This window comes from Plectropomus leopardus, chromosome 6, assembly GCF_026936395.1.
Source record: "Plectropomus leopardus strain MGB_pleo_1.0 chromosome 6, ASM2693639v1, whole genome shotgun sequence".
Lineage (NCBI taxonomy): Eukaryota > Metazoa > Chordata > Actinopteri > Perciformes > Serranidae > Plectropomus > Plectropomus leopardus.
Window position 1 is genome coordinate 411,621 of NC_142181.1, and position 15,824 is coordinate 427,444.

General features: G+C 40.5%; 2 protein-coding genes across 2 annotated transcripts; both read right to left on the bottom strand.

The window, feature by feature from the left end:
- Window positions 1-1,028: 1,028 nt before the first annotated feature.
- Window positions 1,029-13,034, bottom strand: pgm2l1 (phosphoglucomutase 2-like 1). Its single transcript, XM_088078401.1, has 14 exons — window positions 12,056-13,034; window positions 9,713-9,880; window positions 8,418-8,524; window positions 7,559-7,643; window positions 7,396-7,479; window positions 7,098-7,294; window positions 6,447-6,636; window positions 6,273-6,370; window positions 6,006-6,186; window positions 5,432-5,525; window positions 4,755-4,884; window positions 3,596-3,785; window positions 3,271-3,404; window positions 1,029-2,782 (listed from the first exon to the last, which is right to left on the bottom strand). Exons 1-14 carry the CDS (start codon window positions 12,164-12,166, stop codon window positions 2,680-2,682), a joined length of 1,872 nt encoding a protein of 623 aa, XP_087934527.1. The 5' UTR covers window positions 12,167-13,034; the 3' UTR covers window positions 1,029-2,679.
- Window positions 13,035-13,400: 366 nt separating this feature from the next.
- Window positions 13,401-15,824, bottom strand: lipt2 (lipoyl(octanoyl) transferase 2). The gene is given in 5 exon segments (XM_042514626.2): window positions 13,401-13,970; window positions 13,972-14,185; window positions 14,683-14,809; window positions 14,878-15,302; window positions 15,607-15,824. Coding segments are annotated over 4 exon segments (684 nt in total). The 5' UTR covers window positions 15,190-15,302; window positions 15,607-15,824; the 3' UTR covers window positions 13,401-13,939.

The following is a 15,824-nucleotide window of genomic DNA, read 5'->3' on the forward strand; positions in this document are numbered from 1 at the left end:
ACAAATCACCAAAAAATAAGAAACATAAAAAAATAAAGTTAAATTAAATAAAAATTTATAACGGCTGTAGGACGTTTTCTCTTGGGCTGATTTTTAAAGAAAACCTGCAGACATGTTTTCTTTAAAAATGTAAAACAAAGTTTGGAATATACATAAAATATACTGTAAAAAAGTATTTCAAAAAATGGTTTAGATACAAACAAACACAAAGTATGAAATAAACCTGAAAAATGAAAAAAGTATATAAAAAAAAAATACTATATAATATAATAATATAATACACATAAAAAAATAAAGTATGAAAAATATGGTAAAAATAAAAATAAAACAAATAATGAAATGATTAAAACAGTTTGAAATACAAAAAAAAGGTATAAAAATATATTAAACAATATATAAAATACATATTATATATTAATATATATTAAATACATAAAAGTATAGAAGATCAACTAAAGTAGATTGAATAAAGTATTAAAAAAAAGTATGAAATATATAAAGCATATAAAATCAATAAAAACGTGAGCCCTGTGATGCTCGCTCCTCTCACAGATAAACTACAGTCCCTAAAAAACACTGAAGTCGCTCTGAGCACCTTCAAAATAAAGTGTGATTTTTGTCTTTTGCATGAATATTTAAGCAGATAACAAAACAGGAAGTCTCTGTGTGCAGACTAAAGTAAAATGAAGCAGTTTGAGAGCCAACCTGCTGTCTGTTTCTGCTCAGAAATTTGGCATATTTTGTTTATATTTTAGATTTGACAGTTTGATGTGGTTTTATGGCAAAAAGCACAGACTGAAAAATTTAAAAATCATGCTGGCTTCATCTGCTGAAAACCAACAAACACTGAATAAAGTGAAAAGGTTTTAATATTTGAAAACAGGGACAGAATTGAGCAGAATAAATATAATAAAATAAAATAATCTTAGAATAAATATAATATAAAGTTACAATCAAATTAATTACAGTTAAGTCCTAATTTTATATTAGTGTTTTATTACAAACAGTAGACTGAACACAAACACACATTTTAAGGTTTTATGATGTTTTATTTGGCTCGTCAGAGAACATCACTAACGAACGGAGGACTCACTGTCCAACAAACCAAACTGAAAAACATGACAACAACAACATAAATAGATGACATCTGCAATATAAAAATAAGGATCATCACAGCGTGGAGGGAAACTTTTGGCGAAACGCCAAAAACTACAGAGACGAAGAAGAGAAACAGCAGCGACGTTCCACTCTTTAAATGTACGGAAGTTCATTCATGACAAAACTGTTGACCGGTAAACACAGCCGTTAACTAAATTTGAATCATAACTGCAGAGCAGCAACCACAAATTTTTCTTTTTCAAATTATTTTTAAATGTTGAAAAAAACTGAAAAAAAACCCAACAACTTTGCTGCCAAAATCCAAACTACCTATACCTTGACACACTGAATTAAAAGTAAATTTAATTATTAATTTATTGAACAAATTGGCCATAAATTAATATTCTTGTTAATTTATTTGCTTCCTCTATGTATTTACTTTCCTACTCAATTTGTTTTTGCATTGTTTGTCTTTTAAATTAATTAAAAATAACGTTTTTTATTTCTATATTATTTTCTTGATGACTTTCTCAGACTTCAGGACTTTTCTAGGATTTTATGGTGCTCTTAGGATATTTCTCAGTTTCTTAAAGCATTTCTAGGATTTTAGGACATTTTAGGATTTTAGGACATTTTAGGATTTTAGGACATTAGACAATTCACAGAGTCAATCATTTTATTTTACGACCTCCACGCCCTAAAATACTGCTGTAAATATAAAACAACTTCCACAAATACAAAAAAGATCTGTAAACTGTGAATAAATTTTTGTAAATATAAATCAGATCCACAAATCCACAAAAATAAAAAGACGCGTTAAATGCAAATCTACAAGCGTAGAATTGACTCACAAATGAAAATTCGATTCACAAATGTTTTTCATTCATTTGTAAATTAAGTAAATGTAAATGTAAGTATGTATTCAGAGAATTGTTTTTTAAATTGAGTATTTTAAAATCCACTTTTATTTGAAAAATGTTTTTGTAAGTTCATTCTTTTTTTGTAGAAGTTGTTTTAAATTTACAGATTACAGGTTTCACACAAATCGGCCTCCATAAACCTGTGAACAGAATGAATCCGCTCAGTGTAACTTTTGTTGTAACATCACTTCATCTTGTTTCATCCCAAAATATTCTCGCTCCTTATTCTTTACGATGGAACACGAATTTTTGATGTCGACATCAACAGGCTGCCGTACCGGAGTCTGTCGATTACTCTGAATTTGTTTTGTGTTTCGGTCGTTTTGTCGTGAATTAACTTCTGTATTTATTTCAAGTCTTTAGATCTTTGAAAGCAATACTTTGGTTTTGTATGAAAATACATTTATCAATACTTTATTAATAATAATAATAATAATAATAATAATGATCATCTGTCTTTGGCTGGACTCTGATTCCCATCATGCTCTCTGCAGTATGGAGGACACAGAATGCCGCAGTATTAATGAATCTGTTCATATTTGAGTCTAAACTGAACTTTATCGACACCACAGGGAGAGGCAGCGGCTGCTCTGCTCCGTCTACGAACACGACAGGATGTGACATCATCGACGGGAAACAGCCAATGGGAGTGGAGGCGGAGTTAGACGCAGCGGCGAATCAGGTTGTTCCTCTCGGGCTCCAGGAACTCGTCCAGCAGGGCGGCCGTGGTCTTCTGGAGCTCCTCCTCCAGACGCGACGCCTCGCTGCAACAGAGACACGGTGATGATGTCAGCGCCCACACCGCCGTGATGTCATCAGGACGTCGTGTCATCATGATGTCGGTGAGAGCGATCTTTACTTTAAAACTTTTTTTTAGTTTCTGACTTTAAAACAGAGTTTTTATTTTTTTCAAAACTTTTTCTCTAAAATTTTGACTTAAAAAAATTCAAACTTCCTTCATCGGTCTTTGACTTTAAAACGTTTCGAACTTGAAAACCCTTTTTTTTGAGTTTTTAACCTTAAAACTTTGCGTTTTTAACTCTTTTGTTTTTATCTTTAAAACTTTCTGTATATTTTTTAATTTTAACTGTAAAACTTTGTTTTTAGTTTTCAACTTCATCATTTTTTTCTTTTTTCTGAGTTTTGAAACTTTATTTCTTTCTTGTATACTTACGTACTCAATGAATATTCACACATATTTGTACTTTAAAACCTGCAGTATTCAGTACTCAGTGTACTGCGGTCAGCTGACCTGTTGCCCGGTGCAGCGCAGTATTCGGTGTAGTATTTGATTTTGGGTTCTGTGCCGCTGGTTCTCAGCGTCGCCACGATGCCGTTCTGGAGGGTGAAGGTGATCATGTGACTGCTCCTCGTCACAGGAAGTACCTGACAGGAAACACATTTAGGACTCACTTCCTGCTGCATCGGTCAAATACAGTACTTTTACTCAGGATGAGTACTTTTACTGAGTACTTTTACTCAGGATGAGTACTTTTACTCAGGATAAGTACTTTTACACAGGATGAGTAATTTTACTTGTGATACTCTGAGCGCCTGCTGGACTGCTCGTGTCTTACTGATCTGAGGTCGGGCTGGCTGCTGTCGTATCCCGTGGTAACGTCTCGGACGTGGACGATCCGGACGCCGCCGCACGTCTTCGGGTACGAAGCTTCGCCGTCAAAGTTTCTGATGCGGCCGAAGATCTTCTGGATGGTGGGCGGGTCCTTACAGACGACGTACGAGGTTTTCGACACGTGATGTCCGTACCTGGAGACAGGAAGTCACAAAAGAAACAACCGTCAAAATAAGAGAAGAATAAAGGCTTTTACAGGTGGAAGTTCACTCTGCTTTGGTGCAGCGGCGAGTCGGCGCCTTCGAAGAAGAAGACAAACGAGAGCCAGCGGAGCAGAATTCGTGAACTCGGCCTTCTGAGTTCCTACGAACGTTTCTGCTCCGCTAGGAGACGTTTTGGTGACGATGCAAAGCGGCTAAAGGTCGCTGCAGCGCCGCCATCAGGAGGACCAGAGCGGCACGAGGAGGACGCACTCTGCTCATGTGTGGGACAGCAGAGGAAGAGGACAGAGACAAAGAACGAGAACCAAACACAAAAATGTGGAAGACAAACAAGAAAAACAACAAAAACAGGAAGAAGACACAATACAAACACAAATAACAAACGAACAAAGAACATCACAAGAAACACACAGAAGACAAAGACAAAGAAGACAAAGACAAGACAAAGACAAAAAGCTGCCGGCCTCCAACAACAACAAAAACTCCAGAAACTTCAACTTTCCTTTAAAACCTCCTCAAGGACCTGAACCCGACCACTGTCCACTGCTGTCCACTGCTGTCTCTGCTGAGAAAAACTCGGAGGACATCAGAAGATATCAGAGGATGTCAGAAGAAGTCTGAAGACGTCAGAAGACATTTGAGGACATTGGAGAACGTCAGAGGAAGTCTGAGACATCAGAGGACATCAGGTGACGTCAGAGGACTTCAGGTGATGTCTGAGGACTTCAGAGGACATCAGAGGACATCAGGTGATGTCTGAAGACTTCAGAGGATATCAGAGGACATCAGGTGATGTCAGAGGACGTCAGAGGACATCAGAGGAGCGGCGGTCTGCTGCCCTTGCGGCTGCAGAGTTTTTGATTGTCTTGAGGTGACGACGCGCAGACCGAGCATTAATGCTGGGGGATGAGATTTTCAAAATAAAAGCGGTGGTTAACTTACGTCTGGTAGATGTTGTGCAGCTGCTGGTTCAGACTCAGGCTCTTGTTGTGGAGGTAAGACGCCATTTCAGCCACCACCGCCGCCGAGCTCACGCCGTCTTTCTCAGGAACCATCCCGCCGCACAGGAAACCTGCGAACGCCGAATAGCAAAAGCTTCTGTCAGAACTCTTCTGCTTTAACTTTAAAACTTTCTCTTCCAGTTTTTCACTTCACATTTTTGGGGAGTTTTTAACTTTAAAACCTTTTTTTTTTTTTTTTTTTTTTTTTAAATTTTGAACTTTAAAACTGTTTTTTAAATTTTTACCTTTAAAACTTTATTTAAGTTCTGCAACATCTGGACTTTAATCAAAAACAGAACTCCTCCTGGATTCATCTGCAAATATCTGAGTACTTTTAATATTTCAGCCATTATTCGATATTTAACGATGTCTCGTGTACATCGGGCTTCTCAGACTTCGAAAAGATCCGTGTCTAAAAACCCGCCGATATCCCACCAAAATGTGAGTTTTTATTCCGTCCAAGTGGACGTTTGTGCCGAATTGAGGAAATTTCCTCAAAGTCTTTTTAAGATATTCTGTTCATGAGAATGGGACGTACAGACCGGTGGACGGATGACCTGGAGACATACTGTCTCCGTGGTTACGAAAGATGAGCGTGCAGTAAAAAATAAACTTTACCGATGGACTCCTCGAAGGCAAATATGACGCTGTTTCCTGTTTTGGAGAGTTCGTGTATTCTGTTTCCGATCCACTTAAAGCCGGGAAGAGTTTCCTGTTGAACACAGACAGACAGGAGACGATGGACCTTCATCTTCATCAGGACTTTAACCCTTTGAAACCTCAGCAAATCAGCTGCATTGATTCCAAATACGTGGAAAGAAGGTGATGAGCCAAAAAATTATCCCAAAAATGACCAAGAAATTAGGAAAAAGTGACAAGAAAACCAAACAAGAAAATAACCTGGAAAAAAACAACAAAAAATAAAACTATATGTTCTATAAGACATTTTGAATTTATAATTATATTAATCTAAATATAGTTTTTAGACATTTTTCCTTTTTTGGGATAATTTTCTTATATTTATATATATATTTTTTTGGCACTTTCTACCAATTTCTTCCTTTTGATAAATTGACTTTCCCTCGTGTTTCTGAAGAGAACCAAATATTTGCTCAGGTTTTAAAGGTTGAAATCGATCCAGAAGGTCCAGGCTTCAGAGGGTTAACACAACACGCTTGAGTTCTGGTCTGACCTCGAAGTGGAAGCCCTCGATGCGAGCGAAGGCCTGCAGGATCTTGGAGGACACTGTGGTGGCCAACATGTAAATCCTCTGAGTGTCTGCAGGATCCGGATGAGCCTCCTTCCAATTGAAGAACATCCACCAACCCAACAGAGCCGCCAGCTCGTTACCCGTGAACACCCTCCAACCGCACCTGGAGGACAGAGACAGGTAAACCACACCTGCAGTCTTCTCTTGAGTCTCGGCGCTGAAGTACCTTTGAGCAAACATCACAGTTACCCTTCAGACTTCTCAGCGACGGCCAACCGATCGGCATCAGGATCCGTCGCCAGGACGATGCGAGCGTTTTCCCGCTCTGCCAGGAGAAGCGAAAGCTCCTGAAGAGGAAAATAACGGATCATTAAAACCAAATTAACGAATCACCGAACCCAGGAACTGGGATCTGCGTCCTACCAGAACCGACTCTCCCTCCTCGGGGTTTGGGCAGCGGACAGTCGAGAAGTTGGGGTCAGGGTCTTTCTGCTCAGGGACGGGGATTGGCGCTTCGAAGCCAAAGGCATGGAAGGCCTGCTGGACGAAGACGTGTCCCACACCGTGGAATGATGAGTGGACAAACTTCAACGGACAGCTCCTGTTCAGATCCCTGAGAGACACGAGAGACACATCAGACAGCTGGTGTCACCTGAGGAGGCAGAGGAAGATGAGTGCCTCATCACATCGCGTTCATTCGTCCAAGGTCTGAAGACTGCAGAGGTCTGAGGACTAGAGGTCTGAGGACTAGAGGTCTGAGGACTGCAGAGGTCTGAGGACTAGAGGTCTGAGGACCTCTGAAGTCCTCTGAAGTCTGAGGACTAGAGGTCTGAGGACTGCAGATGTCTGAGGACTAGAGGTCTGAGGACTGCAGAGGCCTGAGGACTGGCTTAAGAGGTCTGAGGACTAGAGGTCCAAGGACTAAATGTCTGAGGACTGCAGAGGTCTGAGGACTAAATGTATGAGGACTGCAGAGGTTTCAGGACTAAAGATCTGAGGACTAGCTGATGAGGTCTATTGACTGCAGAGGTCTGACGACTAGAGGTCTGAGGACTGGCTTCGTCCCCCTCCTACCTGTGGAAGCAGAGGGAGGTGAGCTCCTCCATGTAGCAGCGGTTGATCTGGGTCAGGGGGTCGGTCCCCAGGGAGCAGGTCTCTACCAGCTTCTCGTCCCAGCAGGAGGCGCTCCAGGGCTCCAGCTGCTCCTCGATACCCTGCAGGATCCCTTTGTCGTGCGGCGAGGAGATCTGAGCGCCGTTACACCAGTACACCTGCAGAGGGTGACACAGAAACAGACCTGAGGCGTCTCGCGGACTGCCGCCAGGCCCAGCGGAGACACACTTCCTGTCCCGTGTTCAGCGTCACGTCTGACCTTGTACCCGTTGTCTTCTTTGGCGTTGTGCGAGGCGGTGATCATCACTCCGGCTGCAGCGCCAAGCTTCTTCACGGCGTACGGCTGAAAACAAACAGCCACCTTTAACAACAATCTACAACACGCACAGCTGACAGGAAGTGATGTCACAGTGTGTCCTCACCACGTACGGCGTCGGGACGAACGCCGAGAACAGATGAACGGGAATGTCTCTGCTGAGCATCACGGCCGCCGTCAACTTCGCCAACCTCAAACACAAACACAAGAACAACACATCTGAGGACGTTTTCCTGTCAGACCGGGGACACTCCGCCTGCTGTGTTCAGGGCCACTGCTGGAAATGACAGGGGTCGAGGGCCAAGGGCCAGGGGCCGGGGCTGGGGGCTGGGGGCTGGGGCCCGGAGGCCAGTCACAGCAGCCCCAGCAAAGATTTTAGGGCATTTTCAGGATTTCAGTACTTTTCTAAAAGTTAAGGAAGCTTCTAGGATTTAAGGAGGTTCTTCTGATTTTAGGACACTTCTAAAAATTTAGGATTTTTTAGACATTCGTAGGGTGTTAGGACGTCTCTAGTTTTAGGAGGTGTCTGGGATTTTAAGACATTTCAAGGATTTAAATTAAATTAAATTAAAATTGTTAGGCTGGCCACCAGGGACCCTATCAGGGGCCAGATTTGGCCTGCGGACCGTAAGTTGAGCATCAGTGTGTGAGACCCTCCTTCTTAAACTAGATTTTATTTCATGTGAACACAACAAACTTTTCCGCCTGTGAGCAGTTTTGGATAAAATTTGTGTGTTTGTGAAGTTCTGGGCATCAGTGAGAGTCGGATGATTCTGCACAAACAGAAGTTTCGATGTAGTTTTGCTTTAACACGTTCAGCTTTTTATCCTCCTCGCAGCGTGGAGGCAAGAGAGAAAAACAGGGTTTTCTTCAACGCGGCACTTGGTGAGTAACCGACACACACAGAAAGTGATTTTGTGGTGAAGTATTCCTTTAATGAGTGCAGCTTCAGGTGTTGTGGTCACCTGTGACTGCTGCAGCCGCTCTCCTCCTGTCCTCTGGTGTCAAAGCCAACCACCACTCCTCTGCTGCCGAAGTCTGCAAAATACTTGCACAGGTACGAATACAGACCCTGCAGACACACAGAGCAGCAGCAGTCAGCTGTGTCATGTTGTTGTTTAAGAATCAGGTTAACCATGAATCCTCCACTCACACCAAAGTCTGTTACGGAGTGCCACAAGGCTCTGTGTTCGGACCACTTCTGTTCACTTTATATATGCTTCTCTTTGGCAACATTATCCCACACGTTTTCATGGACAAAATTTTAACATTTTGCGTTGAGGGACTGTAGGAAATTTGAAACCCAACAATATGGGGTTTTACAAACATGCATATATATATATATATATATATATATATATATATATATATATATATGATTTATATACATAATTGTTTATTTGTTTATTCTATAAAAATCGCCAAAACTTAAAATAAATGAAAAAACACCTAAAATTAAGGTTATCAAAATTCAAATTGTCAAATTCATTTTTACCCCTCCCCCCTATTTTCTTGCTTTTTTTGGCGGTAAACGGTAAAATAAATACAAAACACAGGTATTTTAAGTTGTATGCACCTTCCTTTAAAAAATGTTTTCTCATGCCTGTTGGGCAGACATGAAGGGGGAGACGAATGTGGGGAGAAAATACAAATAAACAGAAACAACCAAAACACTGTCACGTGTTGACACATATTAAAGCTGCATCAAGTCGTCAGCTCCAGAAAATAAATTCACTCTTATGTTACATTAATGTCATTTATCACACAAAACACATTTCCATGATTTTGCTAAAACTTTCAATGATTTTTACTCGACTTTTCCAGGCCTGGGAAATGACTTTGTGAAATTCCATGACTCTTCCAGGTTTTCCATGACCATGGGAACTCTGATTATTTGGAATCACTTTGTAAACTTCCGTCATTTTGCAGATGATATGCAATTATATCTATCAATCAAACCAGAAGAAAGTTATCTAAGCTAATAGGTAGGGGCCGGCTCAGGCTGGCCTTGAACCAGCCCCTACTGAGGCTGATGTAGATTAAGTCTTCTGGCAGACTTCCCATGATACACTGAGCTCCTTCTTTATGTCTCTTAATTTGTTAAGATTTTTGTCACTAACTTGGCTTCCTCTCCGGAGCCACTGTGATGTCCTACGCTGTAAAGCCCTCTGAAGCAAACTGGATTTGTGATTTTGGGTTTTTAAAGCAAAACTGAATAACAATGTGTTGGACTGGACCAGTACGAGCTAACTCGTCTGACCTGTGTGGACTGGATGACGGTGAGGTCGTTGATCCGGTTGAATCCGGCTCCCATCGGCGCTCGCAGTCCCGCCGTGCCGAAGCTCATCCTGCTGCAGAGCCTCGCCCTCAGATCCTCCAGACGACCCGCCGCCACCAGAGACTCCACCTGAGCCCGAGTCTGCCGGTTCTGCACCACAGAAGAAGAACTCTGTCACAGGTGTGTCACGCAACATGAACACACACACAGGAAGTCAGACTGACGTGTTTTTGCGTTGAGATTGAATGACGAAAATATAAAAAACCCTCCAGACTGACCAAGATATGATCTATAATATATCTGTTAATTTATATTCATTCACCGACTATTATTTTTCTAAATATGAACAAAAATTAAAATTTATTTTATATAATTGAGTTTTTATATATTGATTTAATTAATACTATTGTTTTAACTATGAACAAATACTATTAACATTATTTATTTTTAATACATTTAGTAATTTTATATTCATTTATTGAATATACATTTTTTTAACCATGAACAAATATTTTTATTTATTTTTATATAAATATATTTAATAACTTAACAATTATATATTAATGTATTAACTATTAACTAATATTAATATTTGGTTTTATATAAACATATTTAATAATTTATATGAATTCACTCAATATTAATTTATTAACTGTGAACAAATCATATTTATTTTATATTGACACATTAAAATTTTCAGCCATTTATCAATTAAATCTTCCTCCAAACTCGATCTGTCTCAAAGTGTCTGTGTTTCTGTCTCTGGATCTTTTCCCGGCTGTTGACATTTACAGTGGAGGTCAGAAACACTCATGACCTTTAAAAACGACACAGCTGTGTGTGTGTGTGTGTGTGTGTGTGTGTGTGTGTGTGTGTGTGTGTAGATTAAACCCCTCCTCAGTGTATAAAGGAGTTGACTTGAGCACAACCTGAACCGTCTGCAGCAGAAAGCCGACACATTCAGAAACAGCCCAGAAGCTTCTGCTGAACTCTCGGGACTTTGAAAAAACACTTTTTATTATTACTTATTTTATTTTTTATTGTGAGCCTCACCAGCCGCTGACTTTTGTCGGGTGAAAAAAAGTAAAATAATACATTCAAAACATTCTGTAACTTCCAAACCATTTCCAACCATTTAAAAGGAAAAAAAAATGTTTCAAAAAATAAAGAAATGAGATCATTAAAAATTGCAAAGGAAAACAAAAACACCAAAACTTTTAACTGGGAATAAAAGCAAACATTTGTAGAGAACAAAATAGTTTGAATAAATTTGTTGGGAAAAACTACATAAAAGTTTTAAAATCCATGATGTTCACAAAGTTTAAGAAAAAAAGCCCTAATTTTGAAAACTGACAAAAAAATTCTATAGTAAAATAAGTAAAAAATAAATAAAGAAAAAAAGAAAAAAAAAACAAAACAGCAAAAACTTTTTTTGTGGAAATCACCAAATATGTTTCAAGAAAAAAAAATATCACCAAACATTGTAGCTTTTTTTAAACACGTCTTCAGACACAATCTGGGGATTTGGACAGCATGTTTTCTTTTAAAAATTTGAGACCCCCCTTTTTTTAACAGGGGTCCAGGCTAAGCCCCCAGTGTCCTTAAATTGTAGAAACGCCCCTGCATCCTGCTGGATAAACTGGTATAAAAGATGAATGGAGGCTGGTCGTCATCATCAGAAACGCATGGTGACATCAGCTGTCCCGCTGACTGCTCAGGCCTGTCCTCCACCTGGAAAACAGCTGAGTCATGCTGCCGTTTAATCGTGTAATAACCCACGAAACTAATCCCCATCACGACCCAGACAGCCGGCCTGCAGGTCCGCACTGCGGCCAGCACACGCAGCTGCGTCCCCTCTCAGAACTCCCATTGAAAACCCACTAATTTAAAGTTTTACTCGCATAATGACAACATTAACTACAATGAAAAGCGTGTCGAGGCCGCTTGTCTACAGTAATTGTATATGAAAAGAAATTCGGCACATCGAGTTTCAGTTTTCAAGCTTCTGTTTTAAATAGATTTAGTTTTTCTAGCTGCGCCAGCGGCTCGTGCCCCGCTCCGGAGCCGCGGAGCTCAGCCGGAGCCTCGATCAACAAAGTTTCTGTCTGAAGACATACAGTGCGACTTTACTAACTCTGTGTGTGCCGATTTTACCACGTGGCCATAGTTATGTTTATAATGTGTTATTTTTAAAAGTATTACTTCATGCGTTCGCTGACACGCGGCGCCTTTTTAAAATGGTGGATTTTTCGGGGAGGATTGGTGTGACGTTCCCCCACGCAGCAGCCGTTCCCAGCGGCTGGAACCCCGCGGACAGACTCTCACCTTGTCCCAGCTCAGCCACTGGTGCACCGCCTTGTCCAGCTGCGGGTCTCCGGTGCTCTGGCACCTCGAGTTGGCGTTCAGGTCGCCGTTCACCTCGTTATCGTCCCCCATGCTGACGGACGGACAGACGGACAGACAGACAGAGAGCTAACCCCGCAGCAGGGCCATCCGACCGCCGGCAGCTCCGTTAACTGATCCCGTGTTCGCTGCCAGCTGCCGGCTGCTCAACCTGACACACATCCCCTCCGGAGCTCCGCTGTCCCACCCCCAGAGAGGGCCGTGAACGCGTCACACCGTGGCTAATGTTAGCAGCATGCTCAGGGACTGTTCGCAATTTATGGAGGGGGGGGGGGTGCTGCAAAAAGGGGAGGCATGTCACATTATTTTTCGGCAGTTGTGGGGACTTCTGATTTTTGGGAGGGACGCACAGCTTTAAATGGCTGCCTTTTTAAAATGTATTTTACCACTGACTTTCAAAGAAAAACATGCTTTTCTGTTCCATATTTTCTTTGAAAGTTGTCAAAAATTAGGTGTATTTTTTTCTTTAAAAGTTTTTTGCAAATTCTTTTTGTTTCTATTTCTTTTTCATTTTAACATTTTTGGAGATGTTTTCTTTTTTCTTAAAAAATGCATTTTTTTCTATGAAATTTTTGGCAGTTTTTTTTCTCTCAATTTTTTTCTTAAAAAACACTTTTGGCAATTTATTTTCTTTCAAAATTGTTGGCATTTTTCTCTAAAATCTTCCTTCAAAACCTAGCAAATTCTTTTTGTCCAAAATGTTTTGATTTTTTTTCCATTCAAAATTTCCGGCATTTTGTTTTCTTTCAACATTTTTTAGCAATTTTTGGCATTTGTTTTCTTTAAAATCTAAAGGCAACTATAATTTATTTTATTTCTTGTTTTCTTTTGACCTTATGATGATCATTTACATCTTTACATTTTTTCAATTTGTTTTTCAAAATTTTTGGTGTTTTAACAGACTTTTAAAAAAAGATTTCTTTCTTTCTTTCGTTTTTTTTTAAAAACTTTTGACCATTTTTTTCTTCAAACATTTTGCAAAAAACATGCAAAGTTCTTGCATATTTTAGATTAAAAAAATATAAATATATATATATATATATATATATATATATATATATATATATATATATATATATTCTTTTGATTTATTTATATATATATAAATAAATAATAATAGTGATAATGATAATAATGGTAATAATAATAGTGATAATAATAATAATAATAATAACAATAATGATAATGATAATGATAATAATAATAATAATAATAATAACAAGGTCCTCGTACATACAGCCAGCAGACTCGTCCACACACCAAAACAGAAGTTCCAGCTGTTTATTGAACAGATGTGGACACAGAAATGTAAAAACCGCCGTGTTTCTTCTCATCGCCGTCAAACTTTTAACCCACCGCTGTCATCCGCTATTTTAAATAGATATTTAAGGAGAAAGTTAATGGACTATAGTATAATGAGGAGTCTTAGTTTTAAAGGGTTTTAAAGGGTTAAAAACAACCCTTAAGATGGATCACTTCCACCCTGAAGGACCTCGGTTAAGGAGTAAATTTAGGGATGGCTTTGATGATATTTAGTGGTTTCCCGTTAAAACTCCTTCATCTGTGATGTAAACAGAAAAAAAAACTCGAAAAAAACAAAGTGGACTCTGAAGCTCACACGAGAAATCGCAGATACCTCCAGCTGCGTTCAGAATAAAGCGTGTCAACAACAGAAGGGTTACGGCTCTTTCTGTCGATGACACGGATCCCGTCGCGTCTGTTCTGGACGCTCGGAGACCAAACCAATGTAGAAAGAGTCAAACGGAGCGTCAGCGTCAGCGGAGCTCTGATCTATGAAGTCTGTTTCTACGCCGACGACGCTCCGCCGTCCTGCTCAGGCGTCAGTCAACCGACAGTTGAAGTGATCGCCGAAGGCGTCGAGCAGGTGAGGGATGGTTTCCTCCACGCTGACGTCTCTCTGCAGCTCGGCGCTCAGCGACGTCACTCCTTTTCCTTCGATGCCACACGGCACGATGTGCGTGAACCACGACATGTCGGTGTTACAGTTCAGAGCCAAACCGTGAGACGTGACGTATCGGCCGCAGTGAATTCCTGCAGAAACACCACAAAACAGCACAAAGTTGGTTTTTTGTTCTTTTTTTATATTTCAAAGTGTTTGGATTTTTTTTTCCTTTTCATTTTTTGGCACTTTACTTCCCCACGTTTTGTCAATTTCTTTGTTTTTTTGGCATTTTTTTAGAAGGAATTTTTAGAATTTTTGTTTATTTCAAAAATGCTTCCAGTTTTTTCCATCAAAATGTTTTTGTTTTCTGTCAAGTTTTTGGCTTTTTCTTCTTTCAAAATTTGCTGTATGCTCATTCAGAATTTGGGGCATTTAAAAAAAAAATGTAATTTTTTTTGGAAACTTTTTTTCTTTTAAACTTTTTGGTGATGTTTTTTATTTCTGATTTTTCTTTTTTTTAAAAAAAATTATTTCATTTGGCTTTTTTTCATTTTAAAATCTTTGGTGATTTTATTTTCTTTCAAAAATGTTTATTTTGGTGATCAGAGGGACTGATCAGTGGACTGAGGACGCCGTGTGGACGTACCGATGGCACAGATCTTGTTGTCTCCGACCCAAACTCCAGTGTGCGGAGACGTGGACGCCTGGACGCCGAACCTGCTGCAGACGGAGATGATGGTCCTCTCCAGCTCGCAGACGTACCAGCGGACGCTCTGGGAGGACGAGCGCACGTTAACATCATGTGACGGCGACACGAAACCAACAACTAAGCGGTTCAGACCTTCTTGAAGCCGGCCAGGTGCAGGACCGGGTAGCACACCAGCTGTCCCGGGCCGTGGAACGTGATGAGTCCTCCGCGGTTGGTCCGGTGCACGTCGGCCCCCAGCAGGCGGAGGCGGTCCAGGAAGGGGGCGGGGTACGGCTTGTGGCGGATCCCGGTGGTGTAGACCGGCGGGTGCTGACACAGCAGCAGAGCGTGAGCCGGACCGGACCGGTGCCGGTCCACGTAGACCTGCTGCAGCCGGAGAGCCTCCTGGTAGGAGACCAGGCCCAGACGGACCACCTCAACCACCGGCCTACTGCTGCCCCCCATCAGGCACCGGAGCCGGAACAGGAGACCAGGACTGGAACGAGACCAGGAGACCAAGAGACCAGGAGACCAAGAGACCAGGACTGGAGTGAGACCAGGAGACCAAGAGACCAGGACTGGAATGAGACCAGTAAATATTTCTGTGTGACAAAAGGTCCAAAACCCAAAGAGATCTGATCTGAAACAAGAACTTGGCCCAAAAACAAGTAAAAAACATCTGTAAAAATAAAAATAAAATAAAATATGTGAAATAAATAAATGAACAAACGAGAAAATTACTTGAAATTATTCCAAAGAAACAAAAAAACACAAACACAAAGACAAAAAAACTGAAATTATTCACCAAAAAGCCCAAACAAACCAAAAATTACTTACAAATACGCACAAAAAATAATAAAAAAACAACAAAGCGGGAATCACCTAAAAATCTGCACTGACGTCAGCCGCGTGCCGTTAAATCCCGCAGATGTCAGAAATATTTCGGCACAAACGCGCGTCTTATTAAAGTTAACACGATTAAAGTTAAACGGGTATTTTTGGGCCGTTTGGCCTCACTGACGCTTCGCGCCCTCCGCTCTGAACTCACTTCCGTTTAATCATCGTTAGATAATAATGAACTTCAGGTTAAATCCAGGTCT